Source organism: Callospermophilus lateralis, chromosome 11, assembly GCF_048772815.1.
Source record: "Callospermophilus lateralis isolate mCalLat2 chromosome 11, mCalLat2.hap1, whole genome shotgun sequence".
Lineage (NCBI taxonomy): Eukaryota > Metazoa > Chordata > Mammalia > Rodentia > Sciuridae > Callospermophilus > Callospermophilus lateralis.
The window spans coordinates 90,479,344-90,503,088 of NC_135315.1; the positions used below are offsets into that span (position 1 = coordinate 90,479,344).

At 32.1% G+C, this 23,745-nt stretch overlaps 1 protein-coding gene across 1 annotated transcript in view; it reads right to left on the reverse strand.

Annotated features, from left to right (window-relative positions):
* The window catches only part of LOC143410672 (A-kinase anchor protein 9-like), a 69,731-nt gene that overhangs the window by 40,892 nt on the left and 5,094 nt on the right, over positions 1 to 23,745 (reverse strand). The window contains 7 exon segments of the mRNA XM_077110648.1: positions 1,707 to 1,904; positions 2,678 to 2,833; positions 3,775 to 3,948; positions 4,314 to 4,367; positions 7,830 to 7,874; positions 8,394 to 8,639; positions 21,825 to 21,876. Of these exon segments, the coding sequence (XP_076966763.1) occupies positions 1,707 to 1,904; positions 2,678 to 2,833; positions 3,775 to 3,948; positions 4,314 to 4,367; positions 7,830 to 7,874; positions 8,394 to 8,639; positions 21,825 to 21,876 (925 nt within the window).

A 23,745-nucleotide genomic window follows, 5' to 3' on the forward strand; every position in this document is an offset into this window, starting at 1 on the left:
CTTTTTGCTCCCTATACATTTTCAACATTCCAGCTTGGGTCTTTATGCCCACTCCACACCCCACAAAGAATATCCTGCCTATCTCTATTTGTCATGAATTCATAAACAATTCTCTTGATTACCAAATAGGTATTGAATAGCTGTTCCATATATTATGTTCCATATATTATACCAATTTATGGGTAAACAAAATATAAATAACACATAATTCCAATTTATAGATCTATCTCAAATATTACCTCCCTGCTGATGTCTACCCTGAATCTTTTCCTCATAAATCAGACCTCGTCAAAACATTCATAACACTTGTTACCTGCACTTACTTTTTATTTTGTGGTAATTGTGTACATGGCGCACCTCTCCATGGGTTCAGTGAAGAAAGGGGACATCTTAAGGTCCGTCATATATCTTTTGCAAGGGTTACTACAGAATAGGTATTCTGTAAACACTTGCATAATCTTTAAATTACCTTAGTTGAAAAGCATGCCCTTCTCATAATTTTAATTTGTACATTTCCTATTTTTCAAAGAGGAGTCTCTGGAGTCAGATAACTGAGCTTTGAAATCTGGCTCTATCAATACATCACTTCTGCACCTGGATTATTTCCTTCATCTTGCATTGTCTTGGTACCATCATTTGTAAATGATAAAGGTACCCTTATCTCATGGGGTTGTAGTGATGATTCAATGCATTAATATGTGTAAGAGGCTTTGAATACTGCCTGTTATAGAGTAAGTACTTAATAAGTGCTAGTTAAGGCTTTTGTTATCCAAACAATATTCTTGTCTTGGTAATTTCTCAACTTCCTGCAGAATTTTCTAAGTTTATAAAATATGCTGTATTATATGTATCCTCCATCTTCATTATTCCCAGATTCTGTATTTGCCTACTTGCTCAAATTTATTTGAAACCCACAAATCCATACCAATGTTGCTTTCATAGACATTTGTAGACACACACAGAGTGATGGAAAGAAATTTGACTTACTGTAAAATGATGTTCAGCTACATTCAAACACGGTGATCACACTGCCTTTTTTCAGCTCTCACAGAGCAAAAAAGAGGACAGAGATGGCAAGGATCAGAGTGCAGTGTAGTGCAAGGAGCTCAGAATTTCAACTCTGGCACCTGTTAATGGGGCAGCTTTAGGCAAATCACATCTAAACTTCAACTTCTCAAAAAAACAAACAAAAAAATGGAATCTACTAGCATGAATTGCTTTTAAGATTAAAGATTACAATCCATGTGATACATTTCCTACCAGGAGCACTTATTGACTAAATAATTCCCCCAAACTGGAATATAACTCAAGTGAATAAAAAGAATCAACCACATTTTTTTCTAGTTTAAATTTACAAAATTTCTTTTTCATAATTTTATAATCATGGCTAAAATAAGAAGAAATACATTTAGTTGGAGGAAAAAGGATAAAAATCCTAGTTATAAAAATAGATTCTCCTGAGACTTTAGTTTAACATAGGCAGATCACTTTTAAGGAGCAGAGTAATGAGTAGTATCATCTTTAAAACTATTACTACGAAATTCTCAATGTTTTTGAAATATATTATTTTATATACTCAAAGAGTTTGTCTCAATTGTGAAATTTTGGGTGCATATGCATAAAAAAAGATAAACACCTCCATTAAAAACTTTAAAGTTAATTACAAAGCTGCTACAAGTAGGTTGACTTCCTTAAGATACACATACTATTTCATATACTTTAATTTTCTCCTGTAAGAAATTAGTTTGCATTTTGAAGTCTTCTTTCTTTTTTTTATAATCTTCTAATAGATGGTTTTGTTCTTCAAGCTGTTGTTGATGAGTGAGAATCTGTTGTTTGGCTTGCAGTAACTCTGCAGCTGACTTACTGTGAGTGCTGTTTCGTAGAGTTTCACTAGCCTGTAACTTGAAAATAGAAAGAAATCTCAAAATATTAAATTTTGAAGTGACACTTTATTGTACCCTCAGCCCACAGGGGTTCTCTGGAAACTATGCTCACTTCATAGGCTTACTATCTCAGTCAACATCTTTCCATGCTGTCAACATGCTGATAGGTCATGTGCACTTTGGGTAATGAGCCAAAGAATTTACATTTCACATAATAAAGCTGAGAAAATAGGAGAAATAAGACAGGCAGACAGGCAAAAAAAAAATGCGGACTGAAAGTTCTTCCTGAATTCTTGATGACTTTTCAAACTCTAGTTCCAATTTCTCTCAGAGTTCTGATTGTATTTCTGCCCTTAAGTTCTATAAACAAGCCTGTATTCTTACCTTAAATTCCTCCCTTTTGTTTAACGCAATTAGATTATAGTTCCAACTAAAGATAAATGGAATATATCCAGTTGTCAGTCTAGTTATAATTGAGAACCTAATTAACATAAAACCATACCAGGGTTGGAAAAAGTAGGGTGTAACTGCAGGTTAAATTTCTGCAAAAATACACCTGATAAGACTTTGTAGAATTTTTAAATAGAGACAGGGAAGAAGTACAAAGAAAACAACAGCAAGAAACTACCCAAGAAGTATAAATTAAATTCTTGATTAATGTAACACTTATTCACTAGTTTTTCCAGTACGGATAAACAAATGGCTTTATAACAGATTTGTTCTAGAAAGTGAAAAAAATTAAAAATTCATTATAAAAATCGAGTAAGTCTTGTTCTACTTGTAATACTTACTTGTTGGAATTGAATCTGCAATTTTTGACTTTGCTCTGTCAACTCTAAAAATTTTCTCACCCTTTCGTTTCTTTCCCTTCTTGCCTGTTGTAAATTGGCGGTGAGCTGTGTGATAATACCATCTCTTTGTTTAACTACTGCTTCAAATTTTTGTAACTAAAGGAAATCAGTGAAAATAATTACATTCTAGGCTTATATTTTACATAAAACTGATTATCATTGTTACAAGCAACTTTTTTAAAAATATGAGATTCAAAACACATTAGTGGAATTCTTACAATTTGTATGCTATCTCCCACATTTGAAACCTATGAGCTTTAAGAAATTTGTTTTACTTCCAAATCAATCTGAAAGAAATTAATGTGCACATGCAAAAAATTTTCACTTATTCTGGCTTTTCTATATATCTAATTCTAGAAGCAAATGCCTTTATATTGGGGAGCTCCCCCAATCTGTTACCGGGCAACACCACCAACTTGTTTTTGGAGAGGATGAAACTGAAATCTATTCTGTCATCCTCATTAATATCCCATTTTCATCTTGATTCATAACTGATTACTTAATACAAGAGATCTCACTCTAACTGCAGATAATATTTACAGGGACTTGCTGACATTCTTAATGGGTTTAAGTCATCATTTTTTAAAAAAATATGATTTATACCACAATTTTCTTTCAGGATCATTAGAAAAACATCTGTCCTGAAATCGCTAAAGTTATTTTACTCTATCTTAATAAGTTAAATAAACAAAGTAACATACATGTTACCCCTATTAGTTGAATTCTAGGTGTAAAATGGGATTCTTAATACTATGTGCATGAACCCCATTTTTCTCGTGAATGAGATAATCTTAAGTTAACACCTGTAATTCTCATTAAATAAATAAACTATCATTAAGATTTCCTGGAGGGCTGGGGATGTGGCTAAAGTGGTAGTGCACTCACCTAGCATGCATGAGGCACTGGGTTTGATTCTCAGCACCACATAAATGTAAAATAAAGATATCGTGTCCACCTAAAAAAAAATAAATATTAAAAAAAAATTTCTGTTTTTGTTTTTGTGGGTAGCAAACAAAGGCCACAGAAGGTAAATGTACCTGAAGCAATCCTTCAGTCACATAGGTGGCCCTCATTTCTTCCAGTTCTCTGTTCAGTTCTTCGGGCTCGTGTTCAGATTTTCCAACTAATTCGTTTTCTATCAACTCTAGGTGAGTCTCACTATAGTGTGCGCCTTGTTCAGAATAAGAATCAATGACACCAAATTCTTCTTCCTAAATTAATCCAATATTTTTAATAATTCAGTACTAGCAACATTCCTGAGAGGAATTCGAATATTGAATTCCATAGCAAAATTCACTTTAAAACATCACTCTTCACTTTGAAGTTCACTTCTATGGTAATCTGGTTTGCTATTAATGTGATATTACCCCTAAACAGCATATCTGCAAATTTTGTTCCAATTCCATGTTATAATAAAAATGAGGTAACTTTGTTTTGTTAAGCAGTAAAGAAGATCTAGTAACTTTTAGAAATCACATACAGAAAGAATTACATACAGGAGAAAGCTTGGTTAGTAAGTCAAATGGTTTTAAATAATAAAAAATATTAGTATCATGAGTAGTTTTATATACTGTACCATTAATAAATTGGTAGGCTTTCCTGTTTTCACCACATTACAGCAATCATTTACCTGTATAAAAACAATTTCCTGATATATTATGATAGACCAAATTTTATTTACCTAACAATAATATTTCTACTAACTGTGTATCTTTTACATCTAGGGAAAATGCCTTAATAGCAAAACAAATATGGTAATTATATTTAACTGAAGTATCTAAGAGGCATATAAAATGCCAATCATTCCTCAAACATCTAAGTTCTTACAATGCAAAAGACACTTTCATTTAAGTTAACTGAAGTTCTAAGTGTAGTTCCTATTTAGTCTTCAGAAAGAAAACTAAAAGCTTCAAGTTACTAGATCTTCTTTTACAAAATGCTTCCTTAAAATTAGCTAAATATATTTTTTAAATTAAGCCTTATTTATTTTCAAATAAAACCATTTACTGGTATAAATTTTATTAAAGGCTAGTAAGCAAGCAAAGGGAAATAAAGTGGTAAAGAACACTCCCCTAAGAACTTTCCTCTGGCGATAGTACTACTGCTAGTCATGCCAATCTAGACAGATGTGGGGGCTTTCTTTAACATATCACCACTTGTCTGTAGAACAGATATTTTGTAGTAAGAGAAAGGAGGATGATAGAATATGTATATAGGGTTTAAGGAGTGGGAAATTAAATTCTTATCAATTAATCATTTAATTGCCTTTTTACCACTAAGAGTACAAAAACCAACTTCATTCCTGCCCACATTCCTGCCCATATCTTAAGCCTTCACAATTCTATGTTAATAGAACCCAGGAGAATGAAATTGTTAACATTGAAATATGTAGGACAGACTAGTCAGAATGTCTAGTCAGAATGTTAGGATTAAATCTGTATGAGCCATGACACATTAAAAAGTAAAAATACTAGGACTGAAGATGTAGCCCAGTTGTAGAGCATCTGCCTAACATGTGCAAGGCCCAATACCCACAACTGCCAAATATAAAAAAAGGGGGGGAGAGGGTCCTAACTAAGAGACTTTTAAAAAATCAGTTTGATTGCTCTACTTTTATTCTAAGAATAATCTCTGAGAAATAAAGCTAAATGGAAGGCAAAAAAACAACTTTTGTTAACACATTATTGTAATTGGTGAAAAACCACAAGAATGTAGGAATACTAATTCTAGATATAAAGTCACTTGTGATAATTTTCAAATTATAATACTTCTAAATTTCAATTAGTTTTTCATGACTCAGAAATGACACATTCTGATTGTAGTACACACTAAAATTTCTATTTTGAAGTAACAGTGTAATAAGATGAATATTTGTAAATATCATCAATGATCATGTCAAATATCATGTTATCAGTATTACATAAATTACTTATCCAGTATAATAGTTATATCTAATACCTCTAAAGCAAATATTCAGTTAGTTCTCCTCTAATTCAGTTTAAACATATTTATAATGCCCCACAATGAGTTGGTTAGGATCTATCGCCATCGTACTTTCTGGCCATCATGTTGCCCATTGTAGAGTTGTCTTGAAGTGCCTGGGCTGTTATGATCTGCTCTGAGTTCGCTGTTCAGCCCTGAGTGCTAGTCACAATGCAGCAGGTTGAAGACAGCCTACTGGAGGATTGTCAAAACCTTCATAACTAAGATTCTCAACTTCTTATCTAAGATTTTTTTCATAAGTTTGCAGAAGAGTTCTCAAACTTCACCTCACTCTCCTCCATTTCATTCTTCTCATCTTCATCTTTAGTTAGTTGCAGGCCTTCCCACCAAATTCCCCAAGCTACAGCATACAATACTCATCAATATACAACCTGAAAGCCCTGTTTCTCCACTCCACAAAAGCAGAGTTGCTATCTGATCTTTGCTCTCATCAGTGATGAGACCTGAGGCTCCTTCAGGCAACAGACATTTTTGACAGAAAAGTGATCTCACCTCCAGACTGGGAGGTATAATAGTCAAGCAGCTCAGAAAGGCATCAGTAGTTATTGGGAGTCCTCAGAGCTTCCAGGTTTTAGAGAGTTTAAGAGAATGCCTCTGACTTTTTTCCCTGTAGTTTTCTTTATTTTGTGCCAGCTCAGAAAAAAGCTCAAGGCAAATTTTAAAAATGTCTTTGTGAATGACTTTCAAGATTTTGCTCTGCTGGAGCATTTTCTTGGCAGATGTTCAGAGGCAGGTCCTCAGAGAACCACACCATGGATAAAGTTGAGATAATTCTGTTTTGCAAGTACAAGGCTAGCCTGAGCAACTTAGCAAGTCAGTTTCAAATAAGAACAGCTGGGAATGTAGCTCAGTGGTAGAGAGCCCCTGGGTTCAATCCCCAGTAACAAACACACACCCACACTCAAACAACAAAAATAAAAACTGTAATATGTTAATTTAAGAACATAGTTTTTCAAGCTGGGATTGTGGCTCAGTGGTAGAGTGCTTGCCTAGCATGGGTAGGACCTGGGTTCGATTCTCAGCACCACATTAAAAAATAATAATAAAATAAGGGCATTGTGTTGTGTCCATCTACAAAAAAGATTCATATTAATTCTCTCTCTCTCTCTCTCTTAAAAAACATAGTTTTTTTCTATAAAAAGCCTACAATAAATTCAGACTTATGAAATATACTAAGTTGCTTAAACATTCAGAGTAAAGAATAATTTTCCATGTACTGTAAATCTGGGAGCAAAAAATGACAATCATATCTAAAAAGAATAAGATAACAAAGTGATACTTATTGCAAACATATAAAGAAGGCAGGTATTTCTTAAGAGACCAATGCCTATTTTGTAGTTTATCACCTAAAATAAAAATCATCATTGTCAGGCATGGTGATGCACACCGTTAATCCCATCTTCTCAGGAAGCTGAGACAGGAGGATCACAAGTTCAAAGACAGCCTGGGCAACTTAGTGAGAATCTATCTTAAAATAAAACTGAAAAAGGGCTGGGAATGTAGCTTGGTGACAAAGTGCTTTCCTAGCATGTACAAGGCCCTGAGTTCAATGCCCAGTAACACACATGCACACACACACACACACACACACACACACAACACTACAGCAACATTAATTCCAATAATTAATTCCAATAAACATTTATATATATAAATGTATGTGTGTGTGTGTATATATATATACACACACACACACACTAGTAGTCAAACATTTGTAAAAAGCATTACGCATTACTATAAAAATCATACAAATTATAAAATTTTTACTGTGCTAATGGCTATCTTAAAATGGTCATGGATCCTAGAAATGCAGACTCACTTTCCTAAAAACCAAATTAGGGCTGCTATATAATTAAGGATTAAGCAATTCAAACAGTTAAGACTTTAGCTAACCACTGGAAAAAGATACAGCAGTAAAATATAATTTTCAGTTTTTCAATCCATTTATATTATATTATGTTACCTTAAATTATATTAAATATATACAGAAGCATATAAATTTATAAGAAATAAAGTACAAACAATCAATAATTTAAAAAAAGTATCAATTTTATCTATGACATTTTTAATTGGGATATGTTAGTCTTACCTCCGAAATGTAATCATCTGCTGTGGTTGAAATCTCACTTTCTGGCTACAACAAAAGTAAAACATGATTACAATTATGACATTTTCCCCTGCTAAATATCATACTTTACAAAAAAAAAATTCTGCTTTACTAAGACATTGCTGTTAGTAACAATGATAGAAAATTCACAAAAATACTATTAAAAAACTAGTAAAAATTATCCAAATATTTAAAAATTTCATTTCATTATGAATTATAATGACTTATAATAATGCATATAAAATTTATCACAAAGCATTGTTATAAATACAAAAGTACCAAGAACTTTTACATATATAGTAGATGTCATCTGTTAGCCAAAAGCATCAAAGACACCATTCCTCTAATTCATGTAACTCTTTTAAATAAAAGTAAATCCTTAACATGCCATCAGAAAAGTTCAAGTTCTTTAAAAGAATCATCAGTTCTTGATGCTAAAAAGTCAATGACTTTGTCAAGCTTCCCTCAGGTGGATGTTAATGACTTTTCACTGCCACTACTTTCTAGTTAGAGGTAGAATGTTTTAAAATCTGGATGAATACTTACATCAACAGAAAAGATCTGCTCATGCTTAAGCATTTCTTCATTGTTTAGAGTTCTCATTATTGTGGATTCAGGCATCACGGCTGATCCAACACCCTGAGAACTATTTATGAACATCTCCTCACTCTTTGATTGATCAATATTCAAGCCATGAACATCATTTTTACTGCTTGAGGTTTTCTTCTTTTTTGGCTTCTTATGAGGGTTTTGTCCATCCAATCGAGCTCTTCTTTGTCGAAACTGGGCAAGCTACAGGAAAAAAGAATCATTAACATCAATGATAATTTTTCTTTGGGATCACTTTCTTTAAAAGATTAAACTATCACCAAATTAAAACGATGATAATAATATAGATGACTTCACAGTTTCAGAATAACTATTGGATTGAATATTTGGGTTGTAAAGGTTGTAAAACTAGGTACTTGTGAATGAACTTATTAAATATTGAGGGGTAAGAAATGAACATGTCAAGTCTAAAGAAGAGGAAATTAGCTGAATTAGGGGAATAACTATTCTATAACTAGAATAGGGGAATAGAGGAACTCTCATTCACAGTATAATCTCTAGATTTAAAATAATATGAAAATACACACAAAACCAAGAAACTCCAAACACACTTGTTCTGTTCTACTACTTTATACAAAAGATATTGTCTATAATTATCTTTTATACAAAAAAGATAATTAGCCTATTAGCTATACAAATGCTCACTGCAACCATATTTATAGTGGGAAAAACTTGCAAGTAACTTAAAATTTTAAACAGCAGTGTTTTCTACCCTTTATCATTTGTCTGTCATCATCAGAATTTGTACCAAACCCTAGTCAATGATACATTATCATTTACTTAACATATTTTAAACACTGTATTTTCTTTAAATTTATTTTAAAAGGAGATGTAATCTCTGGCATAAATTGAAAGTTAATATCACTTGTTATTTCTTTTAAGAGATAAGTTGAAAATAAAAGAAATGATAAATCTATTATTGAAATTTTAGTAAGAGGTTGCTGAAGGCTATGAAAAAAAATGGAAAAAATAAAAGACTGTTAAAGAGAGACAAGCATCAAACAGATTTTCATTATCATAAGCAGAAAGAAAACTGAAAAAGGTAAAAACTTTCTTACTATACTATCCAAAGTTTTTTAAGACCTAAAATATTTTCTTACCACCTAAAATCAGAAGTACACATTATATACCAGGTAACACTAGAACTAATTATGGTGAACTTATATTAAAAATGCCAATGCAAACAATTGCTATTAAAGACTTTGTGATATAATACCAGGTATAAAGTAGTATTGTAGCATATCTATTTCTTTTCATGAAAGGAAAATTACACTTCATTTTTTAAAAGATAAGGCAAGTCTCAGGCTCATAGCTTTCAATGATTATATCCAGTATGAATTTAAACATCATTATATTCATAGGCATAGGTAAATTCTGGAAAACTACAACCTTAACAACTTTTGTTTACATTTGGAGTTCAGATTACAGGTATTTTTCCTATTGCTCACTTATATTTTATTTATTTATTCTTAAGAATTTTTTTTGATGGACACAATACCTTTATTTTATTTATTTTTATGTAGTACTGAGGATCAAACCCACAGCCCTGTATATGCTAGGCAAATGATATATTGCTGAGCTATTACTGTATTTTTTTAAATACAGTAAGTTTTCTGATTTTTATATAAAGCAACTGCTGACAAAGACTTAAAGTTAATTTGAGCTCCTGAATCACTCTTAAGAGGAGAAAAAAGAAGACCACATGTAAGTTCCTTTCTGCCTTAAAAAGAGGAAATATATGCCTAGAATTACCATAACTATTAACCAGACCACTTACAAAGATAGCAAATAAATTTCTTATTATCTAAAGTACTAAAGCAATCTTGCTAATGTTACTATCAAAATATGTGGCAAATACATTATTTATAAATAACATTTTATACTTAAATTATGTGCTGTAGATGAAGAAAAGCATATAAACAAGCTCTATTCCCTTAATAAAGATATTTAATTCATAAGTCAGAAATAGCTCATGATTATACTTACAGAGTATAAAAATATATCACATTTAACGTTTTTCCCAGTTATTTAGTAACTACCCACTGTGTTGAGGAACAGGTGCACGACCAGTTGCCTCTATTTTCACATTATTAAGCTGCTGGAATGTACTTGAACTACTTGGAGCATAGCAGATCATTCTTAAAAATAAACTAACTAGGAATATTGGCAAATACTTTATCTATAAATAGAATCAGAAATCCAGGAGCATTATTTAAAAACATCCCTTAGAGAGAATGCAATGCCAAAAAATAAATACTAATAATGACATTTATAATATTTATACTCAATTTCAGAAACTTCTTGAAATATCACGTTTCTGCATCAGAATATATTTAGTCAGCAAAATTTATCAAGGCAAAGATGAAGATTTTGCTTAAAATTCCAAGTGTTAGATTATATCAATAATTTATATCTAATATTTATTCAAGTGTCAAATATATAACAAAGGAAAAAACATTATTTTTGCATTATAGAAAGAATGACTTAGACCTGGGGATGTGGCTCAGTGGTAGAGTGCTTGCCTAGCAAGCACACAGGGCCCAGGTTCAACCATCAGCACAAAATGAAAGATAGACAAATGAAGAATGGAAAGTTTGATTTAAACAACAACAAAATAACAACAACAACAACAAACAAAAAACCCTCAAAATACGAATATCTGTTACTAAATGCAAAAAAGAAGCACACAGATATGGAATAAAAAGTAGAAATAGTTCCATTATAGTATTTAGAATGAATCACTTCTACAAACATAATTAAAGATACTGTTCTAGGCCTATACTACTCATTATATGAGTCATATTACTTTTTCAGAAAAATTAACCAGAAGGTAAACCCCATGAGGGCAAGGACTTTTTTTCCTCCCTACTTGTATATATTAAAAGCCTAGAGCAATATTAAATAAATATATGTTGGATTTTTTATCTATTTTTTAAAAAGATGTTAGAGTCTGTAAACAAGTCTGGATGGGCACCTGGCATTTTGCCAGAGGGAGTGGTTTGTGAAATAACGCCAGTGAGCCATTAAGTGTGGAGATTCCTGATTGGTTGACTGCTGTATCTAGTTTATGTTAATTAGATAAGCTGTGTGGAATGTATAAATACCGCTCCTGTCCTACAATAAACGGCTCCCATTCCTGCTGTATCAACGTACACAAGTTGGTCGTCATCCTCCGGCTAGTTTGCTGTAGCCGGACTGCGGCAAAAAGAAAGAAAGAGAGAGAGAGAAGGAGAGAGAGAGAGAGAGAGAGAGAGAGAGAGAGAGAGAGAGAGAGAATTTTAATATTTATTTTTTAGTTATCAGCACACAAAACATCTTTGTTTGTATGTGGTGTTGAACCCGGGCCGCGTGCATGCCAGGCGAATGCGCTACCACTTGAGCCACATCCCCAGCCCCTACGTTGAATTTTTTATAAGGATAATTTATCTTTTATTGAAAAGTCACCACACTAAGCAAGATCATATAAAAGGCATACCTAATTCTACTTTATTAAAATGTTCCATGGTTTCAAAATTAAAATGACCAATTTTCAAATTACTTGAATCACTCTTAAGAGGTGAAAGATAAAAGAATGAGACAAAGTGAATTTCTTTGTTCCTTAAAAAGAGGAAATATATGATTGAAATTACTGTAACTATTAAATAGACCAACTAAAAAAATGGCTAATAAATGAATACGAACATAAAAATAATCCTTCTCACTATAACCTCCCTCCTCCACCAAGAAAACCAAAACAGAACAAAAAGTTTCTCATAAAAAATAATATCCATAATAGCTTTCTGGTAAGACTATTGTTTTATAAAAATGTGAAAGGGATAAGATTGTATCATGTATTCAATTATTTATAGCTATTTAGTTTTATTTTAAATTTGAAAAATGGCAAGCTAGCAGATAAGCAAAAAATCTGAATCAATTAGATAACCATTTGATGCTGAAATAATGCACTTTAAATTACTGAGAAAACATTTATTCTAAAACATGCTGAAAATTCAGACTACAGCCATCTGTCTTTGTCATTTGGAAGCTAATTATAAAAGTGTTAACATATGTAGTCACAGAAATAGTTGCAAGATGTACTGGAAAGATATTATGTTCACATATTTATCTTTCAAAAGTAGACCAGATCACAAGTAAATGTCTTATCTTGACCAGAACATGAATAAACAACTGAATATAAATATATTGAGTTCCTTAAGTTCAATATTTATAATTTTATAAATGATCATTTTCAATAAAACAATACATTTTCAAAATGTTATATATAAAAACATGCCAAGTTTTTATAATGTTCCTTCAAAAATAAATGACTAATTGAAGTCTGTTTAGGTTTTTGTGTGTACATTGACTATTTACTACATGCCAGGCACTGTGATAGACATCAGTGAAACACATGGCCCCAAAAGTAGAACTTCACAGTATAATGCCAAACTCTATTATTAAATGGAGTGAGAAATAAGGGTTACAGCAATTTCTTAAGCCTGGCAATCGTTCATATATACATATATGGACAGCGAGAAGAGAGAGAAGAGGTGTATTGTGTTATAGGAAACTGTATTGTCCTGATTTTCTTTAAAAAGGACTTCCAAAAGAGATGTGTTGTAGTTTTATGCCTGGAAAGCATAAAAATTGGATTTATGTCTGGTTGTAAGTATATAGTTCAGTTATTTAACAAATATTTATTGACTGCCTATCATGAGCTATGACAGGGCATGTAGTGATAAATAACACATATGAACTCTCATGAATTGCAATCCAGTAAGAAAGATAATATTAAACAAAAAGAAATATGTACATTCAAGTTATAAAAAGTGCTTTGAAGAGAAAGTATATGCATTAAAGACAGCATACAATGGAAATTCAATTTGTGGGACTGTGGGGAGAGGTCAGAAAATATCTTACTGAGACAAAAATGTAGAAGCTGATATATAAAAATCAATTTGTTAGGGGCTGGGGTTGTGGTTCAGCAGTATAGCGCTCACCTAGCACATGCGAGGCCCTCAGGACCCATAAAAGTATATAAACAAAATTAATGTATTTTGTAGAAATAAAAAAAATATTTTAAAAAATCAATGTTACCTGATCAATATTATAATCAGTGGCAAAACAAAACAGAACTAGAGTATCTGACTCCAAATCCAACCTTTCATTATACTAATTTGCTTTCTATGTATTTTTAGGTCCTTTTTCATTGTATTTCACAATCCTAGAACATTAATTTTAAAGCATGAACAAATGAAATTGCCAAACTGACAAGTGTTTTTTAATGAGAGGAAAAACAAACGTGAAAATGCACATACCTCAAAGAGAATGTTACAAAAATATGTAATCTGGTAATCTCTATAGTATTTAAAAATAACTATAAAAAGTGATTTTTATGTTTTTCCTGTAGAAAATGGAAGAAATCCCAAATAATTCTAATTATGGTGACTATTTGTTCTTTGCAGGGCTGTCATTAAGCCTTTTTAATATTTCTTTATGGATGATAAACAAGAAGCTATATAAACTACCACAGAAAAACTTTGGTGGCCTAACCATGGAAACAAAAAGATTATAACGACTAACCTAAACACCAGCTGAAGAAGGGCAAATGAGAGCAAAGATAAAAGCAACATTTTAGGATGCTCTGAATCATATTTTCCAAAATAACAAAAAGGTACAAACCAGGCCTAGTAGAATGCCTGTAGTCCCAGCTATTTGAGAGGATGAGGCAGAAGGACCTCTTGAATGTAAGAGTTTGTGGTCAGCCTCAGAATTAGCAAGACACACTCCCCATTCAAAAAAAAAAAAAAGTGTAAGAAAAAAATAGTGCTAAATAAAACTAAGGAAATCAAGAATGGAAAAGACCATAAGACTTTAAATCATTGAGCAACCAAACCTATTTATAGCCTATAATCTCATTCAATTCGATCACCTTCATGTTTAAAAAGAAAACAGATTCTTTAGCTTAAGGAATCATCTTAATTTTGTGTACTTCATGGCCTGGGTATACAGACAACCCAAATATTTCTTGAATTTCAAAACAATATGGACTACATATAATATAGTGCTGAGCTGTCATATAGTACTAGCTATGTGACAGTGGACAAGCCACTTTACATCAGGAGAATTCAGTTTCTTCAACTGTATAATGAAGAGATGCATTAGAAGGATCATTTAAAATTTCCTCCAGGTCTTGAGGTTTTTTGAGAAAAATTTTCAATTATTTCCTTTCCTTTCTCCTTTCTTTACCTGCAATTCTAAGGAAACCAGCATTTTACTTATGAAAATTTCTAAACTGTTGCTTGAAAATACAGGTCAACAAAAAAGTATATAGCTATTACTAAACAATCCCAACTGAAAAATGGTATAGGATACAGAGAAAGTGGAATGATTCAGTGTTCAGAATGAATCACATCTAAGTACATAAAATTACCAAAACATTATTTTATTCTCATGTTATTAAGTATCATTCAGAACAAATTACTAGAAAGTTCCATAAAGGAGGGGATTTTTAATAAAAATCAATCATTATACACTCGAGGTCTAGAAGAGTGACTGCATATAAGCTCTGAATAATTGCTGAATTTTTAAAAACTGATTTTTTTGTGAAAGAGGCACCTCTAGGCATTAATTATAGGCATTATTTCTCAGAACTTCAGAACTCCTACATAGTTTCTTTAACCAAAAACAAACAAACAAACAAACAAACAAAAACCCTAAAATGATATATTCAGGTTCATGGCTACACATGGCTATAATTACTTAATGCAATGTAATGTTATGCAGCTGTCAAAAAATATTTTCAAAAAATTCTAATGTGGGAAAATGTTCTCAGTATAAAGCTGGGTAAAATAAGAGCACAAAACTGCATAAAATGAATCAAGTGGAGTTTTTAAATATATTTGTGCATATAAACAAACTATTAAAAATTAAAACAAATTATTAAAAATAATTACTTGTAGATTATGAGACTACAGGTAATTTTTTCCTTCTTTGAAAGATCTTTACTGCCTTCTACCCCTACATATCTTTAAGGAATATTCACTGATAATATTATCATGGCTCCATATGTTACTATAAGTATTTTTTATGGTGTCTATGTTTTCCATTTACATCTGCTTATTTTATACATATAGATGCATGTAAGTATATATGCATACACAGAGAGATCTCTGTATCTAATATGCACAAATAAACATATACAACAAAAAATTTAGGTCATGAAACAATCTTTTTAGTTTCTTCTATGAATCAATACAGTGATATTAGCACTAGAATAACAAGACAGAGTGAGGAACAAAGTGATAAATGCTAAAGCAGTGGTACAGTTTCATATTGGAGTCTCATTTCATTTTACTATCACATTGGTTCCTATGTTTATGATGAAAACCAAGAGTGTTTTCTTTTTAGCCTGAAGTCAACTGAATCCAGTACTCCTGGCTCTAGAGCAATCCAAATCAATGTGAGAGTTTCATTTCAGATGCTTGATAGAAAATGTCTAGCAAGAATATCATTTACAATTGCTGCTTGGGATAGTGTACACAGTCTTTGTATGCTTATGTCTCAGGCTGTCTTCTCCCACCACTGCCATTCCACCACCAATAATAACTATTTTCTTAAAGAATAATAAAACTATATACCTACTAGAAATCACATCCAAAAGAGTATTATTCAGATACCACTTACCTCTGCTTCATTTCACTGTCATGCAGGTTATTTTATTATTTATTAGGTTTTAAGTCTAGGTTATAAGTGATTCCTTCTGGTAAGCATATAGTTTTGGCAGGAAATATTAACTCAAAAATACAAGAACTGGGCTGGGGTTGGCTCAGTGGTAGAGCACTTGCCTTGCACGTGTGAGGCACTGTGTTTAATCCTCAGCATCAGAGGAAATAAATAAAGATATTATGTTCATCTACAACTAAAAAAAAATAGAAAAAAAATAAAAGAATTGCTACCTCTGTTCAGTTCAGTGATCCATGTTAATGGTCAATGGGTATCCAGTGTTCATCAATAGTTCCCAGGGATGTCTGTTTGATGATTTATATAATGAAACCATGTAGATAGTATTAACAAATACAAGTTTTGCTTTTTCATTTTTTTTAATTTTTTAGTTGTAGATAAACACAATTCCCATTTTATTAAGTTATTTTTATATGGTGCTGAGGACTAAACACGGTGCCTCATACCTGCTAGCCAATTGCTGTACTACTGAGCTACAACCCCAGCCTCACCAGGTTGCTTTTGATTTCACTCCCTCTTTCTACCTCATTTTCAAGGACACTCTCTAGTACTCAAGGACTAAGGGAACACAGGATTCATGATTTCTATCCAACTCTAAACCCTTGGCACTTGCAGACAAAACCTAACACAGTAGAAGTATTTGTAACAGTAACAAAACTGGAAATGACCTAAATGCTCACTGATGAGAATGGACACTGAGATAAATTTCTATAATGGAATACTATCGCAGGAGTGAAAATGCTCTAATGATATTGAACAAAAGGAAAATCACTGAAGACTTCACATAATGACACCACTAAGTTCAAAACCAAAAAACTAAGTATAGTTTATGTACACATATGAGGTATAAAAAGCAAGGTGATGATAAATTCAGAACTATAGTTAGCTCAGTTGCTAGGGGTGGAATTAGATAAAGATTTTAATGCATTGGTACATGAATGTTTTTAATCTAAGTGATAGGTGTAGAGGTCTTTTTTTCACTTGTTTTAATATTATATATATATATTTACCATGCATTCTTCTGTAGGTGAAATACTGAAGTACTTTTAAAGTATGTAGAACTTCCTTCTGAGGGAACTGGCCAGTACTTACAACTTCTACCATCCATGACATCTGTTTTCACCCTCTTTTGGTAAGAGGAGTGAATCAATTAGATTCTTCTCTTGAAAGTAGGGAACAAGGAAGTAGCAGAGCTGTCCAGAAAGGTTATAGAGAAGAGATAGCTTGTATGAAGGATTCTAAAATTAGTGCATAATTTGATCCTCATGTAATTACAGCCACACCACTAAAATGACCTCTAAATTACAGTACACATGATCATCCTACAAGATAAATTGCAGCCCAAGACACTTTTCTCTATATCCAATACAGCCAGTTTTCCTTCTGGCATTAAATAATCCTTACAGAAGCACACCAAGTAAAGTACCTGGCTTATAAGAAATCATAATATATAATCACTCAAGTATTGCAAAATCATGCAAAGTGGCTCTATCAATGGGTTTTAAACTTTTCTGCTCTTTGAAAATCTTTTTAAAATAGTGAGACTTTCTGATTTTGGCATGGGGTGTGTTCTAAACAGTAAAAAGAATTTTTAAAAAGCTTACCAGGAGCTTCGAGTGTACAGCAAAATTTGGGAACCACCAGATAGTGGTTTATTTTATGAGATTTGCTTCCACTGTTTATATATTGGGTTTTTTTTTTGCCTTTTAAAAAAAAATTTAAAAATGTATTTAATGGGAAACCATTCCACTATATAGCATAGGTTTGGAAATTCATCCTATAATATTTGTTCATACACAAACTGATGTGTAAATAAAGGAAGTTAATATACAAAAAAATATGTAAATGAGATAAGAAATGGTGGCAAGAATGGCATCAATTTCCCATGGCTTTTCAGATTCTCCAAGGCCCGACTACACTTCTCCGTCCTTCCTCTGAAATCTCTGCATTTTTACAACAACCCTCTCTTACCTCATCTTAACTAATCTTAGTTTTTGTTTTGAAACAAAGAAGTTCTACCAGAATTAGACTATTTATATTCAGCGATCTTAATCAAATCAATACTTCATTTAAAAGAAATGATAGTTTTATTGCTTCATTTGTACAACAGTAAAACATACCTACCACCTGGTGGCAGCATACCTACCTAAAAATTATAAATTATTTGGAAAGAACCCTTTCAGAGGTTAAGATATAACAAACTTAAAAAAAAAAGTTTTCTGCTATATTTAGGTTAAAATTCATACTACTTTTAAGTGATACATACAGCCCCTCATTATATGATCCCAGCATATTTCTCTACTCTAGTTTTCTGCTATATAGCTTTAATCTTCTAAATTCCAACATGACAATGATTTTAAGAATGGCTAATAATTCTTTAAGACTTTTTACAGCCTGACAAAATTCTAAAGTATTTTATACTAAAAGGCTAAATCTTCACATCAACCCCAGTACCAACATTTACAGATGAGTTACTGAGTTACAGAGAGGTTAAGTATAACTTTATAAAGACATATAGCCACTAAATGACAAAGTCACACTTGATCCCAGACAATCTGGGTTAGCCACTATAGGTTATACTTTTCTCCACAAAATTTTTGAAAAATTCCACTCAGATGTCTCATAAGGAACTTCTAATACAAAATATCCTAAACTGATTTCCCAATCTTGCCTGAAGTCAACAACTGAAACTGTTCTTCTTTTTCTCTTAGTGATAACACCAACCTTCTATCCATGTTCTCTCCTTTACCAACCAATCACATTCTGATTTTATCCTCTCTATATTTCTTGATTATCCCCCACACTTTCACTCCTATTTCACTGTCTCAATTGTAGTTCAACAGCCTCTAAATAGTTTTACCCTCAAGTCTATCCTCCATACAGCTGCAAAATGGAACAATCTGAAACTCAATCTTTTTAAGTATCAGTTAAAAATAATTTTTTAAATGCAAGAATTTAAATGAATGAATGTATATGTAACCATATTACTCCTTGTCTTAAAACCCATCAACATATCCCACAACCTTCAGGATAGAAATCTCCTTAACATGAAATTCAAGACCCTCAGGATAGAGCCCAGACCTACCTTCTTTAGCTTCATCTCTTGCCCTATCTTGCTTATACCTTTATACTCCAATAATACCAAGCTCTTGTACAACTTCCCCCAAGGAAGTCAAACTGTTCCACACCTCGGTGCTTTACTCTTCCTGTCTCATTTTCCTGAAGTTTCTACCCACACCTCTCTCCTTTTTCACCAAGTTTTTCTCAAAACTTCAAGGCTTCATTCAGAGTTTATCCATGCAAGAAGCCTTCTCTAACTGCCAAATGGAATCAGATATTCCTCCCTTGTGTTTTTCATAGAGCCAGAATATTACACTCCTAAATTTATAAATATCTGTTTATGTTTCTGCCTACTACTAACTAAATGAAGCTTGTATTTAGCAGATTCCATGTCTTTCACATTCTACAGTCTAGCACAAGATATAACAAGCAATAAGTGCACAAATGTATTTATCAAATGAGTAAATAAATGATTATCTGCACTTCACTTACTGTATTGTGGTTGACTTTCTATTCTATTAGAATGTGAAAATATTAGGCGCAGGCCTGTGGGTTTTTTATCTCTGAATCTACACCGACTTGCATGGAGGTCAAATAAATATTAAATAGATTAATAAGACTGAAAATACCTGAGTAACAAAATGAAAGGAACATTTTAAGATCAAGAGAGTGACAATGTACAGAATCAACTTGAGAAAATTAACAGAGTCAAAAAAAAAAAAAAAAAAAAGCACATAAAAGGTGAGTTAGGCCTGATTTTTTTAGGGTGTGAGATAGGAATAGAATGAAGCAGATTTTGAATTTAAAAAAAAAAATTAGGTTTGGGATTTGGCTATGAGTATAAAAAAATAATCCCATAATGTTCAAAGGATTTTTCAACCAAGATGCATCCCGAAATAGATACTACTGTGCATAGAAAATATGATGGTGTGTGAGACAGAGAAAACTTAGAACATTAAAACAATTTAAATTCATATCCTAGGAAAAAAATAAGTATAGACTCTCCTTTCATAAAATTAAAATCTTGAGGCCTATATAAAATATTATTTCATCCTTTTAATTTACAAAAAAATAAATATCATATTCAAAAATATATCTCAAATTAAACTTTTTCTGTCAAACTTTATTTTAAAAATTGGTAATGGTTGTTTGAAGCAGAAAAATGAAAGTCATTAGAAATACTCAGACATGTAGTTCACTAAAAATGAATTTATGCAAGTCAAAAGTAAACATTAGTTTGACAAATATAAAAGATATCACACCAAAAATATTTATCTATTAGTAGAAAATAGAATATCTGTGACTTTTAGCTAAAACCCATTATTTCATTTAAAAAATGTCCTCCTAGTGCACATTTGTTATTGCAGTTTTTACAACTTTTCTAATAACTTGATCTTTAGAGCATCTACTAATTTATTCAACTTTCAAGGAATCAACATATACACATGTATATGTATATCAATGATGCGGGAAGTTAACTGAGATCATTGACCACACCAATGGCAACAACCCCCACATCTCCCTCACACACTTTTCACACATTAAATTTGATTCTTGAACTAGTATTTTATTTATAATTGGTTCCTTTTTCTATCTTCCCTGGGAAAACAACTAGTAAAGAAAGACCGACTTGAATAAAACTGAGACCTCTGAGGAATAAATAAAACCTAATTACTGAGCCCCCACAATGAACAATCATTAGAAAACAACAAGGAATTTTATAGTATATGCAATATCAAGAAATAGAAGGCCTAGCATGCATGAGCCTCTGGGCTCAATCCCAGGATTGCTGAGGGGCTAGGGAGTGGCTAGAGAAAGAAACTGTAGATCTTGTTAGTTTTTCAGAAATCTGTAAGTCAGAAAATCTAATCAATCAATACAATTTATAAAGTCAAATTTTTAAATAGGACTTTGTATAATATATGGAGTAGTTCTGAATCATCAAAATAACTTGAGGCTCTAAAAAATGATCTCTAAAAGGGGAAACACATCTACACACACACAAAAATCTTATAATTACACAAAAAAATTTAGATTACATAAAAATCAGAGCAAACAGTAACCCAAAAGAGGAAAGCAACTGCGAACAAGCATTACATGTTCTTGTAAGATAAAGGAATTTTACATAGAATAAAAGAATATAGATTTAAATAAATAACCTAGGCAAAACTACTCCTGGAACAATGCTAAATTTATGAATAGTCTTAACGTTTAGCACTTTTGAACAGTGTAAAACCCATTAACAAATTAACCAAGCTTTAGGAGGTGTACCTAAATGGGCATTAAATATCCTAAGTTCTATTTTGGTGAAAACTACCACAAAAAGTAAAAGGGGAGTCAATATGACAATAAAAATCCTTTCTACTAGGTAGAATACATACACATGTCTATTGTGTTCACACAGAAAAATGACACGGCTTTTTGTTATGGAAGACTAAGTCATTTTCCCCCCAAAACTGATATGTATTGGTAATGATCAAGTCAAAAGGCCAACAGGTGCCCATTTGACCAGCTAGTCAAGGAATGGAATGACTCACTGCACCACAAAAAAACTCAAACTTCACCATCACGCTGTAATCAACTCACCAACAGCTTATTCAAAGGAAGTACCAGTTGAAATTTTGGTGAGCCAAACAAGCTTTAAAAAAAAAAAAAAAAACGAGATGGAAGATATCTCACTGGAAATGTGTATTTCTGTCTGCTCCTCTCTTGTACATGATCATACATGCTCTCTCGCTTGATGATATATATATATATATATATATATATATATATATATATATATATATATATTAATAATAATATGTAAAACAAATTCCTAACAACCAAATTACAAGAAAGGTTAAAGGACTTGAATAGTCTGAAGATCTACAAATGGCCAAAAAGCATACAAAAAAGACACTCAGTGTCATTAGTCATCAAGAAAACAAGAATTAAAACCACAGTGGGAAATCCCTTTATGCCCACTAGAATGGCTATGATTTTAAAAAAAGAAAACAAATTTGTTGAGATACAGAGAAACTAGAATTATCATGCATTATCAGTGGGTATGTAAAATGAAATGGTACAGTAAAATGGTAAAGCCACTATGGTAAGCAATTTGGAGATTCTTCAAAATGTTAAATGGAATTACTATAAGACCCAGAATTCTTAATCCTAAATATATGCCCAGAAGAAATGAAAACAGGTATTCAAATGCTTGTATACAAATGTTCAAAGCAGCACTATTCACAATAGACAATACATGGAAACAATCTAAATGCCGATCAATGAATTAAAGTGTGAACACATTGCTGTATATACACACACTGGAATATTATTCAGTCATAAAAGGGAATGAGGCATGAACACATGCTACACCATGGCTGAACCTCAAAACATTACACTAAGTGAAAACAGCCAAACATGTAAGCACCACTACATGTGGCCCTTTTTATTTATTATTTTGAGACAGGGTCTCACTACATGGCCTAGGGTCTCACTAAATTGCTGAGACTGGCCTAGAACTTGTGATCTTCCTTCCTCAGTCTCCTGAATCTCTGGATTACAGGCATGCATCACCATGCCTGGCTCCCAATTAAACAGATGCTAACCAATTAAATAGAATGCCTAATTTTAATTTTATAAAAATCTTACTAAGAAATAAAAATAATGTCCCTTATCACTAATGTTTCACAATTTACCAGAACTTTTTTCTATTTGTCATATTAGAAGAAATTAATTCACATTTCAATCATCAGCAGCCTAAATTAAATGTTTAATAGTCATAGTTTAGCTCTTTCTACAAACCTTTTTATTTAAAAAAAATAAGAAATGTTTTTGTTTGAAAAATTTTTGTCCCACCCTTGTCATAGTCCAATCCTTTGGATAATTCTATCTTTTTTGTTTCCTCATTGCTGTGGGTTATCATTCAGTAAGGATGTCTGTGGTGTTCTGTCAATAAAACTGAAAAGTGAAAAGAGAAAGTAAAATAAAAGACACATCCAAGGGACTAGATGAGAACAGGAGTGGGATAAAAATTGTTCTCAAACAAAATTATCTCTTCATTGGATTTTACTGATGCTCTGTTTTCCTGCCTTAGAGAAATTTCTTTAACATACATTTCAAGAAGCCTGTCATGTCTATTCTTTCCTCTCAACACCATGATTTCTTTTATTTCAGCAAAGCCCAAAAGTCATGAATTAGTTTTAAATCACAGGAACGCACCAGTCTCTGATGGAGGCATCAAATTGCTATATCCAGAAAAAGCTTAAAAAATTGTACGTTGTAAAACTGTTATCAAATGTAACTTTGAAAATTAAGTAAGACCTGTCACAAGTATAGAAAACTAGAAAGTTTAAAAGAAATCAGAGAGGGAGAATGGCTTTCTTCACTGTGGAGCAGAATATCTGAAAATGCAAAGAACAATTTTATACCATAACTAGCTTGCCTATCAGAGCAGCACAGTAATTGAAAAATCCTATCAATAACCTAATAAGAGAGCTTACACAGAACATTGTACACAACA